Raw genomic sequence first — 17,272 nt, forward strand, 5'->3', positions numbered from 1 at the left:
AGACTGCCTCCTGCTTCAGTCTCAGGGGAGACCCATGGTGGTAATGAACCCAGCACCGCATGGCTTAGCTGGTTGCAGAGCTTGTGCAGAAAGAAATGGGGGTTTTAATTCTTCACAGGGCTTCTTAGTTTTGCTGGGTAACTTGCAAAGGGTCAAGGGTCCCTCTCTGACCACAGCCGGGGGAGCAGGACCAGGGGGGATACTGTGCTAAAGGGCTATTTCATTACCTTGACTCTTCCTTCCCCCACCCAGGGAAGAGCCGTCATGAACAGGGACACCAAACGGTGTCTGGAGATCAGGAAGGACCCTTCAGGTACCTACATACCTGTGCTGCAGAACTGTACGACGCAAATGTGGGAAATACAGTACATCATCAGAAACTGGAATCAGACCGATGTCCAGTGAGCCTGCAAGAGTCTGGGTTTGGGACACCAGTTCTCACAACTGGAATGGCTTCTACCCACAAGGCTGCTCAATGTGAGAGAGGGTGAGGGAAAGAAGGAGAGTGTGTGTGTTTACTGTGACCTCAGCGTGCAAGACCCAGGACGCAGGGTGCTGTGCACGTGTCAGGGCGCCGCTGCTGGGGACCAGAGCAGAAACTGATGCCTCATGCCCAGCTTCCTGTGGAAGATCGTGATATCTATCAAATGCCATTCTCGGAAACTTCTTGAAATAGCCCATCTCATCTGCTTGTCTGTGGGGAGAGAAGGGGGCGGATGGAAGTTTATCTGTGACTTCCGCCAACGCTGTTTAGCCTTCATTCCAACAGCTACTATTGCCACCTGTCCCACACCACCTCCCAGGCTCATCTGCTCAGAGACTCCCAGACTGTTCCACGTGAGAGGCTGGGTCCTGCTCATGTGGGCAGCGTGATACCATTCAGGTGGCATCACTTCCCTCTGCTTTCCAGACTGTTCTGAACGACCTAAAGGAGTAGACCAGTAACTAACAAATTGTGCCCCTGCCCACTGCCCATGGCAGCTTTATTTGAATTACTAGTCTCTCCCATGAAAAAGAGATTGCAGAGGCTGAGGAGAGGAGGGAAAGAACCCCACCCAATCATAGCTTTTCAAGGGACAGTTCACGGAAAATGGTAGAAAAGTCCAGTTCCCTGTGAATCTGGCCATAATGTCTGATGATTAGATATCACCTATTTCGTCCTATTGCCCCTGCCAGTTTTGGAGAAAATGAAGATTAAAACAGATGACCGTCACCTATTGGGGCACAAAGACTGGATTTGCAGTCAAAAACTTAAATCAGGATTCTCATGTCATCCATTGGGTAAATCCTTCTTCACCCTAGTTATCCAGGGCTGTCAATTTTTGGTGAGATCTTGGGGCTTGGGGTGTGTGCTGTGTTGTGGGCTCATCCATTAAGTATGGGCTCCTGGATCCCCTTCCTCAGAAGGCTGCTTTTTCCTTAGTCCCATGTCAGGGGTACCTGGGAATCATCAGGTTTCCTTTAGGTACTAGGCAGGAAATACACTGGTAATCTGGCACAGAATTAAATTGACTAAGACTTTTAAAACTAAGCTTATAGAAGTTTAAAGTCATAAATACACAGCTTGATTAAAACTTTACAGTGAACATATACCTATTAACAACTAAAAATTATTGTGAATGAGGTTTTATTGTTAAAAAATTAAAGAACTGGATAAAAGTTAAGCAAATATATAACTCCTAGCTCCTTCCTGACAAACTGAAGGGAAAATAAAATTGAGAGCAAAGTTTTTAAAAAGCATGTACACAATGGAAAAGTAGGCAAAAGACACATTAGGCTTAGACATATAAAGACATTTGACCTTGTTCACAAAGAAATGCAAATTAAAAGTGTACTGAGATAATTTTTCACTTAAATTGGCAAAAGTTTAAAAAGCATGACATCACATTCCATGGGAGGAACGTGGAGAAGGGCAGCCTTGTGTTGATGGGAGGATGTAAACTGGCACAATCTTAGATGGTATTTGGCAATATCTAAAAATACTATATATATGTGTGTTTTCTATTTGTGCCAGTAATTTTACTTTTAAAATTTTACCTTCAAAACTAAGAAATGGCTCATGCACAAACTATTTCTTTGCAGTACTGAGTGTAAGCGAAACATGTTGGAAATAAACTGTATGTCTAAGCATCAGAGAGTGGTTAAATAAATCCACGCAAAGGGGTATTAGGTGGCTATAAAAAAGAACCAGGAGCATCTCTTTGAACTGATATGGAGTGATTTCCTGTACATTGTGTTCCATGAAAAAAGAAAACTAGCACCCATAGTATGTATCTTTTAGGTAGAAAATAAGGGGAAAAATATACATTTGTGTGTTCTTTTCTGCAAAATAAAACCTGAGAAGAATAAACCACAAACTAATGAGATTGTCATGATGGATGTTGGTGGTTGGAAATAGGGTGCAAAGGACTGAGGAACAGGATAGAAGGGATGTGGGGGGAGTGGCATTCTCTAAGGAGACTTTTTTCTTCCTTATGGTTTTGACATTTAGAATCATGTTTCATATGTTCAAAATATAAATACATAAAAATCAAAGATAGAAACCAAAAATGGATTATAAACAAAAATGAGTGAACCTAGCCATATATCTGTACTTTAGATGAACTCATTCCTGCACACACACACATGCACCAAGCATACCTTGGTGTGCTGGATCAGTCAGCATCCAGACCTTGGTTTCTAAATACTGAGAATTAGGACTCCTAGTGAAATAGTTAATTTTTAAGGCTGTGGCTCTAACATATTCCTGTATTGAAAGAAAGGAACTTCTCAAAGAATGGTGGGACATGTTACAACCCACAGTAATCAAGTTGAACGGTTTACCATTGGCCAAATTTGAGACAATTTGAGCATTAAAATTAGTATTGATCACAATGGCCAAAGAATAAGATGAGAATCCATGAGTTCTTTCAAATGAATTAATGAATGAATGAGGAGAAGGGAAAGCTCTTCTTTACAATAGAATGCCAACTTATAATTGTTGAAGGGATTGTGAAATTAGGAAATCACAACTTGGCACCCACTGAGTCAAAATTGTTTCAGGCAAGAATCATCAATGAATATTAAAACTAGTGGGTGATGAGAAATAGGATAAGTATATAACACATACATTAATATACACCATATACATATCTATGCATACAGATACATGCATATATAAATCTCATCAGAGTGACTTCCCAGAAGATATTTATCCATTACAGAAGGAAAACAGTAATTTTATGGGGGAGAAACCTGGCAGACTCCATGTTATTTGAGCAGGCAACGTAGACATCAGAAGCTGGACAAATGGACAGCTTGTGCCTTGTGATATGATATGCCAAGAACATAGCATTACTTCTAGGCCATTCCTGCCCCAAATGAAGAGCCCAAACTTATAATCTTTGGGAAACATCAATTTAACCCAAATTGAGAGACATTCTCCAAAAGAATTAGTTTGTATTTTTCAAAAACTTTAAAGTCATGAAAGATGAAGAAATACTGAGAGACTGTTTCAGACTAGAGATGAGTGAGACATGGCAGCTGGATATGATCCGTGCTCCTGGACCTGAGGGGACTTTTCTCCCCTTCTGGTTATAAAGAACAGCAGTAGATAATTGCTGAAATTGGAATCAGGTTGGGTGATGAGATAATAGTACCATATCTATGTTATTTTCCTGATATTGCTCATTGTACACTGGCTACATAAGAATGTCCTTGATTTTATGAAACAGTCATGGAATGGATGTAGGGGTAGGACATGATTAGATTTTACATTTGTGTATAAAATATAGAGCAGCGGATGATAAAACAAATGTAGGTAAGTGAAACTGACTGGACCATGGTAAAGGGTAAGCAGGAATTCTTTTCTGGAAGTCTGAAATTGTTTTAAAATAAAACAAATTTAAAATAAAACTCAAGCCAAAATTACCTATCTAGATAAACTGTAGAAAGCAAAAACCTCATCCATGGTTTTGCTTTCTACCATTTCAATTATCAGAGGTCTACAGGGATCCAAAAGTATTGAATGGAAAAGTCTGCAAATAAAAATTCGTAAGTATAATAATACAATGTAATAACTTTTTAAAATTGTATTATTATACTTCTATTTTGTTATTAGTTATTATTGCTAATCTCTTACATACCTAGTTTTAAAATTAAACTTTATCATAGGTATGTATAGGAAAGAAATGTCTGTGTATCTCTTGGTACTATCCACGGTTCCAGGCATCCACTGAGGGATTTGGAATGTATCCCCCTTGGATCAGAGAGGACTATTGTACATCAGTTATCTCTGCCTGCTAACTGCAGCATCATCTAAGAAAGAGCAGCTTACTCTAACTTTGGCATCCTTCATTCTTAAGGTGAAATTTGTAATTCTCTCACATATGCAGTTAGATGGACAGACAGATCCTAAGGCCCCCACTTTCCAGAGGCTCTGATCCAGCAGGGCAGCCCACCAGCTATGAAGAGGAGGGTGTGGGCTTGCTTCCTTCACTCTTAGGTCTGAACATCACTTGCCTGAAGTTCTTTGTGGATTTCTGCTCCTGTGGTCACTATCTACCTCCAGCCTTCATTGGTCAAGACTCATGAGGGTCATCTCTGTGATGGACTTTAGTCTAGTCAGGAAACTGTTTCCTTGGTAACCATGCCAATTTTTCACTGCTCTCTCTCTCTCTCTCTCTCTCTCTCTCTCTCTCTCTCTCGCTCGCTCTCTCTCATTTACTAGGATGATGGAGCTCTACCTAAGTTAGCATTACCTTGTAGGCAATAGTAAACATGACAGGTGATAACTCGTTGATGACTCTGGGGTACCAAGGCTCACCAAAGCCCCACAGAGAAGCAATTCTGTGTTTGTTACTAGGAGTTGGATTTCTGGAACCATGATCCTGCCCATTCCCTCCCTCTGACCCAGAGAGTGATAATCCCTGGAGGGTCTTATAAATCCCATTTTTCTCTCCATCCTCCTTTACCTCTGGGTTTCCTGAAACCTGTGCCTCAAGTATCGGTCATGGGCCACAGGGATCACCATGCCTGGCAGCCTTAGGGAACCACAGTTCATTTTACATGTCTCTCTCTTCTTGCCCCCAAAGTGAAAGGCTTGTTTCCTCTTTTCATTCCACCTGTCCCAAACCAGTGTGACAATGCACTTCTTTTTGGTCCTCCCCAACCCAGCTTTAAGTGGGAACCCCATGGGTACAATTTGGATCTGCCTTTCTCTTTATAGTAGTAGCTACTTCCCCAGGATTCTGCTACTTTTCCAAAGGGGGCCTGGAGACAAAGGTCACTGCCCTCATTGCCTGATTGTCCTTCTTTGGGTCCTATGCATCATCTGCACCAGGCTTGAGTATCTCAACTTCAGGGTGCACAACTTCCCATCCACGTGAGACCAAAGAGTGAAAGGCCCAAAGGCTGAGCTGTAATGAATGGAGATTGTAGCAGTTTTAATCTCTTACAGAGTCCCTCTATTTTACTTATAATACAATGGACTTCAGCTAATTTCCTAAATTCAAGAAAATTTGTAAAGTACTTTTATAGGTATTACCTAAAATAGGTCAATAATACCATAGTGAGTTAATTATTATCTGAATTTGTGGGTAAAATCAACTCATGACTGTAAGTTATAATTTCAAAAATACAGTTTTCTCCTACAAACATTTTAGCAAATATAATTTCAAGGAGTGAATTTATCTCAAGATTACAAGTCTAGCCAGGTGCAATAGCGCATGCTTGTAATCCCAGCAACTTGGGAGGCTGAGGCAGGAGGAACACAAGTTTGAGGTAATCCTTGGCAGTTTAGTGAGACTATTTAAAAATAAAAAAGAAGGTCAGAGAATGCAGAGATCTCTGGGTTCAATCCCTAATACTCACCCCCCCAAAAGATTACAGGTTGCAAGTCTATCATCCTTGAGCTATAAAAACCAAATTGTTCAATATTGCCAGAAAGCTGTTTGCACTCCATAGAAAACAAACACCAAAAACAACAACAACAAAAACAGGCAGAAGAGTCAAAGTTATGACAAGAAATATGTACAATTTAATTGATGAAAGCAGTTATGTCAATATTCCCTATTATTTTCCCTTCTCTAACAGATCATGCTGGCTTGCCCTTTGAAAATAACTTGTTGATCTTTCCATTCTTTAAAGTTTCTTCATTAATCATTAGCTGAACTGGCGGCTCTGCTTTGAATGCACTTTCTAATCAAAGGTGGGTAGAAGAGATGGGGCTCTTCCGTTTACACAACAACTTCGTTCCCCAGTCCCACTGTTCCCCCCTTAACAAGCTCCCTGCCTCCCCTCCAGAGCCTTTGGAGTGACCTTCCCATGGGCCTGCAGCACATCCTGCTGGTCTTTCCCTATAAAAATGCCTTCCCAGTTTTTGCAGGAAATGCCTCTTTTTCCAAATCCCAAATTCCAAGAAAAATCAGTTGAAGATTTGGGAGGACAGGAAAAAGCTTTATGATCTCCTGAGAATTAAAGCTTTGCAAGTGACATAGAGATGTCACCAGTGTGAAGGAATCCATTGATGTCAAATCGAACACAAGAGTAGGACACAGGTGCATTTCTAGATTAAGGTCAATATTTTTGGAAACCAGGACAGGAGCACAAAGAGAAAAGCAGTCACGAACTCATCAGTTGGTCATCCTTGGGCATGGCAATTGCCATGTTATAAATGTGTGTTTGATTCTGTCTGTTCTAATGGTAGCTGTGACAAATAAATTTCATATTAGTAAATTTTTAAACAGTATACTTCATACACATCTTCATACAAATTCTTACAAATGGTGTTCAAAGAAATAGATTTTGAAAACAAAATATGTCTTTGAATTGACATTTTCAACCTTTCACTCATCAGTTACATATTTGAATATACGTAATAACCCTGTTGGCTTTTTCCAGAGTGTGAATATTTGCTATAAGCCACCGTTTATGTAAATATTACAAAGTTAACAGTTTTTATTTTATGAAATAACTTTACAGGTATCCTTAAAAATGAATAAAGAGTATAATTAATATTAGAAATACTAAAAGAATAACTTACGTTTAGGGAATTCTTGAGAGTTTGAAGTGTTTATTCCCAAAGCCTAAGGATGATATCTGGTAGAAATCTGTTGAGAATCTTTTGGGAATACTACCCTAATATTGCTTAAATCTCACAGGTGATGTACCCCAATTTATTCTGGATTATCTATTCAACAATCAATCAAAGAGGAATCTTCTAAGAGTTCTTCATAAAAAATTAGGATTTTTTTTCTTTTCTTAAGTCCCAACATTTTTAAATGTTTTGAAAAACATTAGTTTCCCAGAATCATCATCAGCCTTCAAATCCATGTGTGTGTGTCCTGCAGTTGGCTATGAGAGGTCTGGTTGGGTGGGCTTCACCCTGCCAGTGTCTGGTGGGCCCCTGAAGGGTCACAGTGGTTCTTAATGTGATAGCAATCTCCAGCAGTGAGTTCCAAGTTAATTTTTAAAATTTTAAGATCTTCCCTCCAGAATAGGAGTCCTTTACTGCAGATCAATACTGTAAGATGGAGTGGAGACCATACATGCCCCGCTTCCTCTGGTATGGGGGAAGGAGATTCTAGAGGTACATGTTGCAGTAGCAATGGCAATAAAAGACATCCAAGAGTGCCTTGAACTACACTATCACAACCCATGGAACCCCTTTCTTTTCCAATCCCTCCCCAGGCTTCTTCATGGATCCTTTCTCTGCCTGCTATACCTCTTTCTGGACGGGCTGCCCCAGAGTACAGGGTAGGTGCCACAGGCTGCTCTTGGGTACTGGGTAGGTGCTACTGATTCCAGGGTGCAGCCACTGTAGGCACAGATGCTCTGCTTTCTAAATTTAGATTCTAACACTACCATGGAGGCTCTCTTGCCCACACTGCATCAGGTGCAGAGGAAAGCGGGGGCCCTGGCCCTGGGCAGGGCTGCTACCCTAGCTCTGGTGGCTGCCAGGCTTTGTTTGCTCTTCTGAACTGGAATGCTTCACTCCTGAGTTCCTCAGCATGGCTTGGGCTACAGGGGAGGTTGACACAGAGGAAAGAGAAGCACTGGTTTGGGGACTATATATAGAGTGGCCCATGCAAAGCCAATGTGGGGGTTGTAGGTCACAGAAGAATGGATGTGATTGGGGTGCAGCTGTGTGGGGACCAGTAGGGCCAACAAAAGTACCTGCACACCCTACAACAGGTAGCAGGATGATGGAAGAGGAGGGGTGGATCCTGTGGCCTGACGTCACCCTCATGGAGCTTGGGCAGCAGCAGAGAATGGTTCCGTGTGAAAACGGCCATAGCTAAGTCTGGGCATTAGCCAGGCAGGGAGGCCTGTATCTGGGGCACTCACTATTATTCCTCTCCCTGCCGGACAGCTCTGGTGGCTGTCTTCCTGTGCCTGAGCTTTCCCTAGTCCTACCCCTCCTTAAGATGTCAAGGCCTTTGTATCCAGGATTACCTGAGCTCCAGGGGAGCACTGCTGTGTACTGATCAATGGGATAGTCCACTCTTTGCATCTTTCAGCAGGAACAATAGGGGGGTCTTAAGTCATGAACACTTCGTCCAATGGAACTTCAGTCACAAACAGGCTGTTTCTCACAGGGGATTCTTCTTTGGGGTCTTACTGCAGCCTTGAGATCCTTAAAAGGAGTAAGGTTCCCACTTACAAAACACGTGTTTCTCTGATCCCTTCGGGAATAGGGATCTTAAGGGCCTATAAGAAACATCCACATGAAAATAGAAGAGAGGCAGTGTAGGGCATATAGCGTACCTCGTAGAGTGCCTGCCTCTCATGCTGGAGGCCTGGGTTCGAGTCTCCAGCACTGTGGGATTGTGGAAAGAACAAACAAATGAAAATAGAAGAGAGACCAAAAGAGTAGTGGAAGGGAACTGGGGAAGGGGAGAAGAGAAGAAGAGGGGAGGTACAGGGAATGAAACAGACCAAATTATGCTATGTGCAGGTATGAACACATCACAGTGACTCCCACTATTATATATAATCATAATGCACAATAAAATTTAATTTAAAAAGAAATAAATGTAGTACAGTTTAATAAAAGTGAATGCAACTTGTCTACCTCACCTCTACCAATATGAACTTCTGTAGCCAATCCAAATTCAGAGAGAGAGAGAGAGAGAGAGAAAGAGATTCAAAGAAAGAGTGTGATTGACTTGAGCAATCTGAACTGTCTGGGCAGTATCCTGAGCCTGTGGAAGCAGTTTTGGAGAAGTTACCACACCTGCTCTCCAAGTGAGAGTCAATAGTCAACATAGCCAACCCTGGCATCTTGATCTTTTCCAAGGACCCTGTGTATTCACAGAGGAGTTTGTAGGGAAGCAAAAAGCCTTCCATGGTTGCTTCCAAAAGTCAAGGAGTGGAGGTTCTTAACAGAGCAGCCAAGGGACCCAGGGAGAATGACTCTTTGGGCAAGTAGACCAGTTGGCCAATCTCCTGCTAAATGCAGTGCGCTCCAATCCACAGGCAACAGTTCTAAAACCCAGCTCACCCCAGCCCTGGACTGTAGTGCTCTGGCAAGTCCAGCAGTGGAGAGACCCGTGTTGGACTAGCTCAGCAGGCTGAGCTCTTGGCTAGCACCCTTGTCTGTCTCCACACCATCTCAGATCCTTTTGGCTCCAGACAAGATCAAAGCTTTCCACTGTAGTTGGCCAGAGGCCTCAGGGAGAAACATTTGTAGGAGTCTTTTCATAATGGGCTCCTGGTTACTGGAATTCGAAAATCTGGCTGTGAACACTTATTTCAGGCCAACTGTTGGCACCGATGTTAAAATAAGGTTTGACTTCTGCCCCTACCCCCTTTTAAGTCAAATACGGAAAAACTCCATTTGGCAGCTCTTTTCCCTGAAATAGCAATAAGAAGAGAGGCAAATATCCCAGGTTTAAAAAATAAAACCTCGTACGGAATTAGGGATTCTCTTCAAATGTTGTTGAGTAAGTAAGGCCTTTCACGCTGTCATGCCCCTGATGTTTAGGATTATAAACAGGCCTCTAGACTGGGTGGTGTGCAGGTCAGTTCTAAAGCCACAGCTGGTATTATTAATAAAAAAGAGTGTATTAAAAGACACATAGAAAGTTTAATTAAACCCATGAGTCAGAGAATGTGAAAGGCCAAGGCAAATACACTCACCGCAGGTGTGGCTCCAGGGACAGGAAAGAATCATTGCCTGTCTTGAGGCTGGGTGTTCTCCTCCTGTCAGAGAGGACCTTGAAGTACACTGTTTTTCTGTGAAGACTCTGTTTACCCTCAGACACACACTCTTCTGCCTCCAATTACAGGGATAAAAAAAAAAAAAGTGAGAGAGAGCAAGAGAGAACCACTTGAATTCCTTCGAGTTGCCATCGGAGTTGCTAGAAGAGTGGCCTAGATACACCAAGGTTATGCAAATTTAGTTGTGCTTCTTTTGAATGTTATAGGTTTCCTTTTTTTTTTTTTTTCTTCTTCCCACCTACTGTCCTAATTTTCATTTTTTTATCTCACTTTTGGCAGAATCCAGTTGAATGATGCACAAAGGGAAGCAGGACCCATGGGAATCAGGGATGGAGTTGGCAGGGGGTGGAAGAAGATTCCCATTTTAGGCCTCAGCCTCGGAGGCCTCCTGATGAAGAGGGGGTTTAGAGGAAGTGATAGAGGAGAAATGGCTGCTTCTTGTTCAAGAGCCCCAAGACCGTTCTAAGGGGGTGACTATGAATGAACAGATATGTGGAATTGGAGCAGAGAGCCAAAATGAATTTGCCAGGATGGAATAAAAAGCCAAGCAAGAAACAAGGGTGGGTCCCAGGAGAGAGGGACGTTGGGCCTACAAGTAAGCAGTGCAGCCACTTGAATTGTTTTCCATGATGTCTTCTCTCTGAGGAATACACAGACAAGCAAGTCTTCTTATATTTGTCACTGTAAATTTAACACATGCAAATTTTAAACATTTCCAAAACACATAAGCACAAAATCAATCAGTAGAAACTATGCATACTCTTACCACAGTGAGATGATAATTACACATTGGTTTTTTTCCCATTTTTTTCGCTTTGAACCTGTGTATCTGGATATATTTACATGTTTATAAGATTAGAAACATACTTTATATATAGTTGCAGCTTGATTTATTAGTTTAACATTTCATGTCAAAATCCAGCCTCACTCATGACTCTATTATATATTGATACAGGGAAGTGAACTGCTGAGAGACAGGAAATTCCTGCACTTTAGAAGTTTATCTTTGCAGATCAATGGCTAGGTGAATCTCTTTCAGGCACAGGCTTCAGGTGGAGCAGGGCACTCCCTCAGCTGATCATGACAGCAAAGTTAGCTGCAGCTTCAAGCAGGAGGGTGGAAGGTGACTTCTGTTCTTGCAGCATGTACCAGAGGGACCCTGGCAGGTTAGAGCAGCTCCGTAATGATAGAGTCAGTGCTTTCCAGCTGAGAGCAAAGGCGGGTACTCCAATCTAGGATATCCAGAAGGTTTATCATTTACTGAGCATCTACTGTGTGCTAGGGCACTGGGGGACTGTGCAAATACTTGAAAATATCTTATAAAATAGGTTCTATTATCCACACTTTTCAGATGAAGACAGTAAACCTCTCAACGATTAACATACCACTACAAGGTGACACAACTGGTAAGGAACCGGATGAGGAGCACAACTTGGGTTTCCAGGAATGTAGCAAATAGGAAAATATAGTTTTTGAAATAAACAAAAAGCATGGCTTTGAATCATTTTTGTTAAACTGAACTTTCTTTTGTATGATAAATAAATATTTACTGAAGAAAAATGCTATTACTCTCTCTTTTCTCAATTTGGGGAGTCTACTTATCTAATTTTTCCTATTAGGATCTTACATTCCATTCATTCAACAAATGTTCATTTTTCGATTACTGTCACTGCTAAAGGGAGTAAAAGAATGGATCAGATTTAACTGCTGCCTTTGATAAATGAACAGTTCAATGGATTAGGCAGCCACACACACACTAAGTATGACGCTGGTGATGATTGCCACCACAGAGATTGAATCAAGGACTGAGGGGACATGGCCTTTGAAATGAAGGTGAGATTCCTATTTCTTAGTTTTGATCATCCATCTGTAGAATAATGGGATTAGACAAGAGCAACTTTGGTTTTACCAATTCCATAATCCTCATTTCCTTGTCTTCTGCAGATTTGTCACTGGTAAGCCAGCTCCTTTCCGTATGTAAGATGCTCTGGTCTCCCCAGATAGCCTGATTCAGAGCCCACACTGGATGGCTGCCTTCAAGGCATCTTCTGCTGAAGGGGAAAGTGTCCTCCTTAACTGTTTCTCTGTGCTTGTGTTTGTCAAGAGAGGCCTAATCAGCAACAAGTTTCAAGTTCTCTTTCCTTTCTATGTAGCTCCTTCCCTCTTTCAATGTTTTCTATTATCTTTTTTAAAAGTTTTTTTTATTTGTTCTAATTTGTTGTATATGACAGTAGAATGCATTCATACATTTTGATAGGTCATACATAAATGGAGTGTAATAGTGACAGATAACACTGCCCCAACCCCCCCACTCCAATTCCTTGGAAAGACAGACCTCAAGGTCAGGATTTGTTCTGATTCAGCTCTGTATCCATACAGGTCCTAGCACAGCTCTTTGCACACAGACGTTCAGTTAATGTGAACAAATGAATAGCAGCTGTCTCCTTTGGAAACTTACAAACAGTTTGAAAGGGCCTAGCTTAGTTTTGATTGTATGTGTTACAAATGACCACATACAGTGGCTTAAAATGAGTCCATCATCTTACAGTTATATTATTTATTAAATATATCATCTCACAGTTCTGGAGTTAAGAAATCTGAAGTGGATCTCACTTGGGTAAAATCAAGGTATCAGCAGGTCAGTATTTCTTTCTGGAAGCCCCTCCCATGAGAATCATTTTTATGTTAGTTTTTGCCTTTTGCAGCTTCTTGAGGCTGCCTGCTTTCCTGGCTGTGTTGCCCTCATCCATCTTTGATGCAGGTAGTAGCTCATCAAATTGTTCTCACATTTCACTATTCCGACTTTGAGCATTGGCCTCCCTCTTCCATCTTTTAGTATCCTTGTGATTACATTGGGCTTGTCTGGATAATCCGGGATCATCCCCTTGTCTTAAGGTCAGTTGATCAGCATGTAACATAGTTCCAGGGATCAAGATGTTGACATTTTTGGAGAGCCTATTATTCTGCTTCCATAATGCCAACGACTTTTCTTTAGGATCCTGCTTATTCTACCATGTACCCATGCACACATACAGCATTTGTTGAACTGCTACTGTATTCCATGTGCTATGATAGGTTCTGGGAAGTAAGATATAAACATTGCATAGACTGGTAGGAGGCAAGAATGAACCATGGCAATGCATTCTGATCAACACTGCAACATAGGAACACAGAAGGGTCTGTGGGGTACAGAGAATGGCATCAAATCCAGACTGGAGACAGAGATGTTCACGGACCTGAGCTTTTTGGGGGATGGGACTGGGGATTGGAGTCTATGCAGAAGAAACAGCATTTACAAAGAGCTGGATCATGGTGTGCCCTGAGAGTGAAGATCGTTGAGATTATTGGAGCATAACATGCCTTCCCCATCCTCTTCTGTGCTATTCTTAAAGAAGAGAGTTGAAACTGCATACATAGGAGTGGGGATTATGGAGGAGTTTGTTTGCAAATTAAGGAGTTTTGTTTTGTTTTGTTTTTTTAATGCTACAGCAATTGGGAAGCAATTGAAATTTTTCAAACAGAACAGTGGGTTACCAAGGGTTGATATGCTAACTGTGCATGATGATTTCCCTAGTGCTACAGTTTGTATCTTGCATGTCCCCAAAAAACTCACATATTAATGACTTGCTCCCCAGGATGAAGATATTGAAGGTGATGGAACCTTTAAGGATAAGGACTTACAGGAGGTCTTTAGGTCATTGGAGGTGTGCCCTTGAAGGGGATAATGTGACCCCAGCTCCTCTTCTCTCTTGCTTCTGAACTCCTAACTCGGTGAGCAGTTTTGCTCTGCCATGTGCTCCCACCATGATGTGCTATATCACCACAGGCCCAAAACAACAGGACCACATGATAATGGACTGCATGTTCTAAAACTGTGAGCCAAAGTATACCTGTTATGGTTTGGATGTGAGGTGTCCCCCAAAAGGTCACATGTGAGACAATGTCAGAAGGTTCAGGGGAGAAATGGTTGGGTTATAAGAGTCTTAACCCAATCAGTGAATTAATCCCCTGATAGGGATTAAGTGAGAGGTAATTGAAGTATTAGGGTGTGACTGGAGAAGGTGGGAATTGGGGTGTGGCTTTGGGGTATATATCTGTATCCAGTAAGTGGAGTCTTTCTCTCTCTCTCTCTCTCTCTCTCTCTCTCTCTCTCTCTCTGCTTTCTGATCATCATGTGAGCTGTTTCCCTCTGCCACACTCTTCCACCATGATGTCCTCCCTCATCTTAAGCCCAAAGGAATGGAACCTGCTATCTATGGATTGTGACCTCAGGAACTCCTAAATAAACCTTTTCTCCTCTACAATTGTTCTGGTCAGATCCTTTACTCACAGCAGTGAAAAAGCTAACTAAAACAGTACCTTTTCTCTTTATAAGCTGACTATCTAAAGTTATCTGTAAGAGTGATGGAATGCTAACACAATATGGGTTCTTCCTTGCATATTCACAGTTTCCTTCCTTCCAGTGGTCACATTTGTTCTACTTTTTTCTAATAGGAGTAGGGTAGCCATTTTCTACCCCTGTTGTCAACCTCTGTGGGCTTTCATTTTCCCTCTTAGCTGAGGCTGCTTTGAGGTCCTCAAAGGTGACTTTGTAACATCTCTTCTCATATTATGCCCAGGATCTGGCCCTGATTACCTCCCTGCTTTAGGTTTCTTTTCCCCAGAGCCATCTTCATTAAGGTCCTAATTAGGACAGCATCAATGAACTGTAAATGCACTCGTATAAAATGATCGCTTGTCTCAGCAGATTTTTTGCTCCCTTGAAAGCAACAGAGCAATTATGTAGCAGCTGTGGTATGATGGCAAAGTAGTGGTTTCAGTTCGAAGATCTGGCTGTGAATTCCAGCTCTGCCATTTAATAGCCTGCTGACCTTGGGAGAATCACATAAATTCTTGGAGTCTCAATTTTATAGAGTAGGGGTTGTAGAGGTTAGGTAGACTAACTGCTGTAACCAAAATTTTAGTAGTGTTAAACAATAAAAGCTTATTCCTTGTTCATACCATAGTCTAACCTGGGTGTTCCTGGTCCGGTGTCTTTTAAGCATAACCCTCACCTAACTGTGATTTGGGGGACTCAGGATTTCTCCATCTTGTGGCTCTCTCAGTCCCTTCCCATCATGTAGTCCCCAGAGTCCTTCCTTTTTAGCCCAAATGATAGAGAATATTAAGGTTTTTTGTAGTTTAAGGTTTAAACCACAAGTGACCCATAATACTTTGGGAAGAACGTCAGGCATACGGTCAAACCCAATTAGATACAAGAGAGGCTGGGAAATGTAGTCTGACTGTGTGTCCTGGAGGAAAAAGAAAAATGTTTTACTGAACTACTGGTCTGACTACCAACTATCTGACTATAAGGATAAAATTATTTCTAGACTTAGATAAGTAATTACTAGTGCTTAGAGAAGGATCTTGTGTGTGGTAGGTATTCAGTGTGTGGGTGTGTGTGTGTTGCCTTGCAAAGAGTGTTTCAGAGAGCAACAAATGCTGCAGGAAGGAAATGTAAATTGTGGGTTGTGAGAGCAGTTCTCCTTAATGTTTTCATCTACAGTGTAGTGTATCAGGAAAAAAAAAAAAAAAACTTAGTAAGAAATAGACCATTAGCATCGGTATAAAATACTCCACAAGAATATATAGTCCATTAGCCCTCAGCACCCTTAGGAAAACGCTCCCTCCGACAGACAATTGCTGTCTCCATGCTTACACTGGACGAGCAGAGCCCTTGGCCTTCCTTATTTTCCTTTGCTCCTTCTTTTCCTGCTAATTGCTCCCTCCACCCCCAGCCCTGACTAACACTAATTCCTCTCATTGAGGATTACAATGGGAGCTGAATCAGCAGTGATTAAAGGGGATGGATTAGATTAGACAAGATAATTTAGACGAATAAATAGGGCAACATAGATCATAAGGGGAATTAAATGGAATCTGACCTGAAAGTAAGGTCCAGACTCATTCAAACACTCGTGCAAGTTAGTATGCAAATGGACTAACACAGCGTAGGGGATACACTAATACCAATCTTTATAATCAAGTAATGCTTTGCCTGTCCCCAGCATTAAGGCCCTTATGCTTCCAATCCACTTCAAGTTCCTGTTCCCTCCAACCCCCCAAATGATGGGATCAAAAACAGGAATGAAAACCCCAACCTCCCTTCCTGTACGTTTCAGGGACGATGATTTTATATGAACAAGTATTTATTATTTTAGAACATAATAAAGAGATTATTTTTTCTTCCTTTCACCAGTTGAATCCCTACCTTAGAAAAAACAGCAGAAAGAAACTATTAACTGTGTGCTGCTTTTAGAGCCATCCCGGGGGAAGGCTAGATCTCCATTAAATGTCCAGTTGCTGAGAGCTGCTGTAGGCTTAGTAATGAACCCTGTGATTAGAACACAGGGGCTCTAATGGTGGCCCAGGAAGCAAGTCCCTCTCTGAAGATGTCCAAGAATGGGTCATTAGAAGATAGCCTCTGCCATGAGCGAGGGACAGAGGGCAGGCTGCAGAGAGCCAATAGGGGTCATTTGAAAGAAGGGACATGACAAGCTAAAGTGAAATAATGACTGCGGCTCTGGACACAGTGCTTTTATGGAGCCATGAGCTATTCCTGTTCTCCTGCGGGGAGGGAGGACCGCAGGTTTCCTCTGGCTCAGAGTAAAAGCATAAAAATGGTCTATAGGGGGGCAGGAGGAAAACAGGAGGTTGGGGCTTTGCTCAGGAGCCAGGAGAGCTGGAGGTGGAAGAGGTGGACCGGGCACCAGGCAGGCCAGTGCACGAAGCACAGGACTCAGGATTCCAGAGTGGTTCAGGGCCCTTGCTTCAGAAAGGAGAGGGGTAAGGACCAAGGCATAGCTTTCTTCCCCACTAGGGTGAGGGAGAACTCTATGGATGTTCTTTCCTTTGACCAGTTTTGCTTCTTCTTGTAGAGAAGGGAACTTATAATGGGGATCTTCTCATGGGAAAGAGTGGTTGCTATAAACAGGGATTTGAGTCCCAACTCTATTCTTTACTAGCTGGGTGGCCTTGGGGAAGTCTGTTAACTTCTCTGAGCCTCAGAAATCACTCAAGATTAGAAGAA

General features: G+C 42.0%; 1 protein-coding gene across 1 annotated transcript in view; it reads left to right on the plus strand.

The window, feature by feature from the left end:
- Galnt8 (polypeptide N-acetylgalactosaminyltransferase 8) overlaps positions 1 to 405 on the plus strand; it is a 50,352-nt gene extending 49,947 nt beyond the window's left edge. The window contains exon 11 of the mRNA XM_047549689.1: positions 253 to 405. Within this exon, the coding sequence (XP_047405645.1) occupies positions 253 to 405 (153 nt within the window). The remainder of the gene's footprint in view (positions 1 to 252) is intronic.
- The last annotated feature ends 16,867 nt before the right edge of the window (positions 406 to 17,272 follow it).

This window comes from Sciurus carolinensis, chromosome 4, assembly GCF_902686445.1.
Source record: "Sciurus carolinensis chromosome 4, mSciCar1.2, whole genome shotgun sequence".
Taxonomy (NCBI): Eukaryota; Metazoa; Chordata; class Mammalia; order Rodentia; family Sciuridae; genus Sciurus; species Sciurus carolinensis.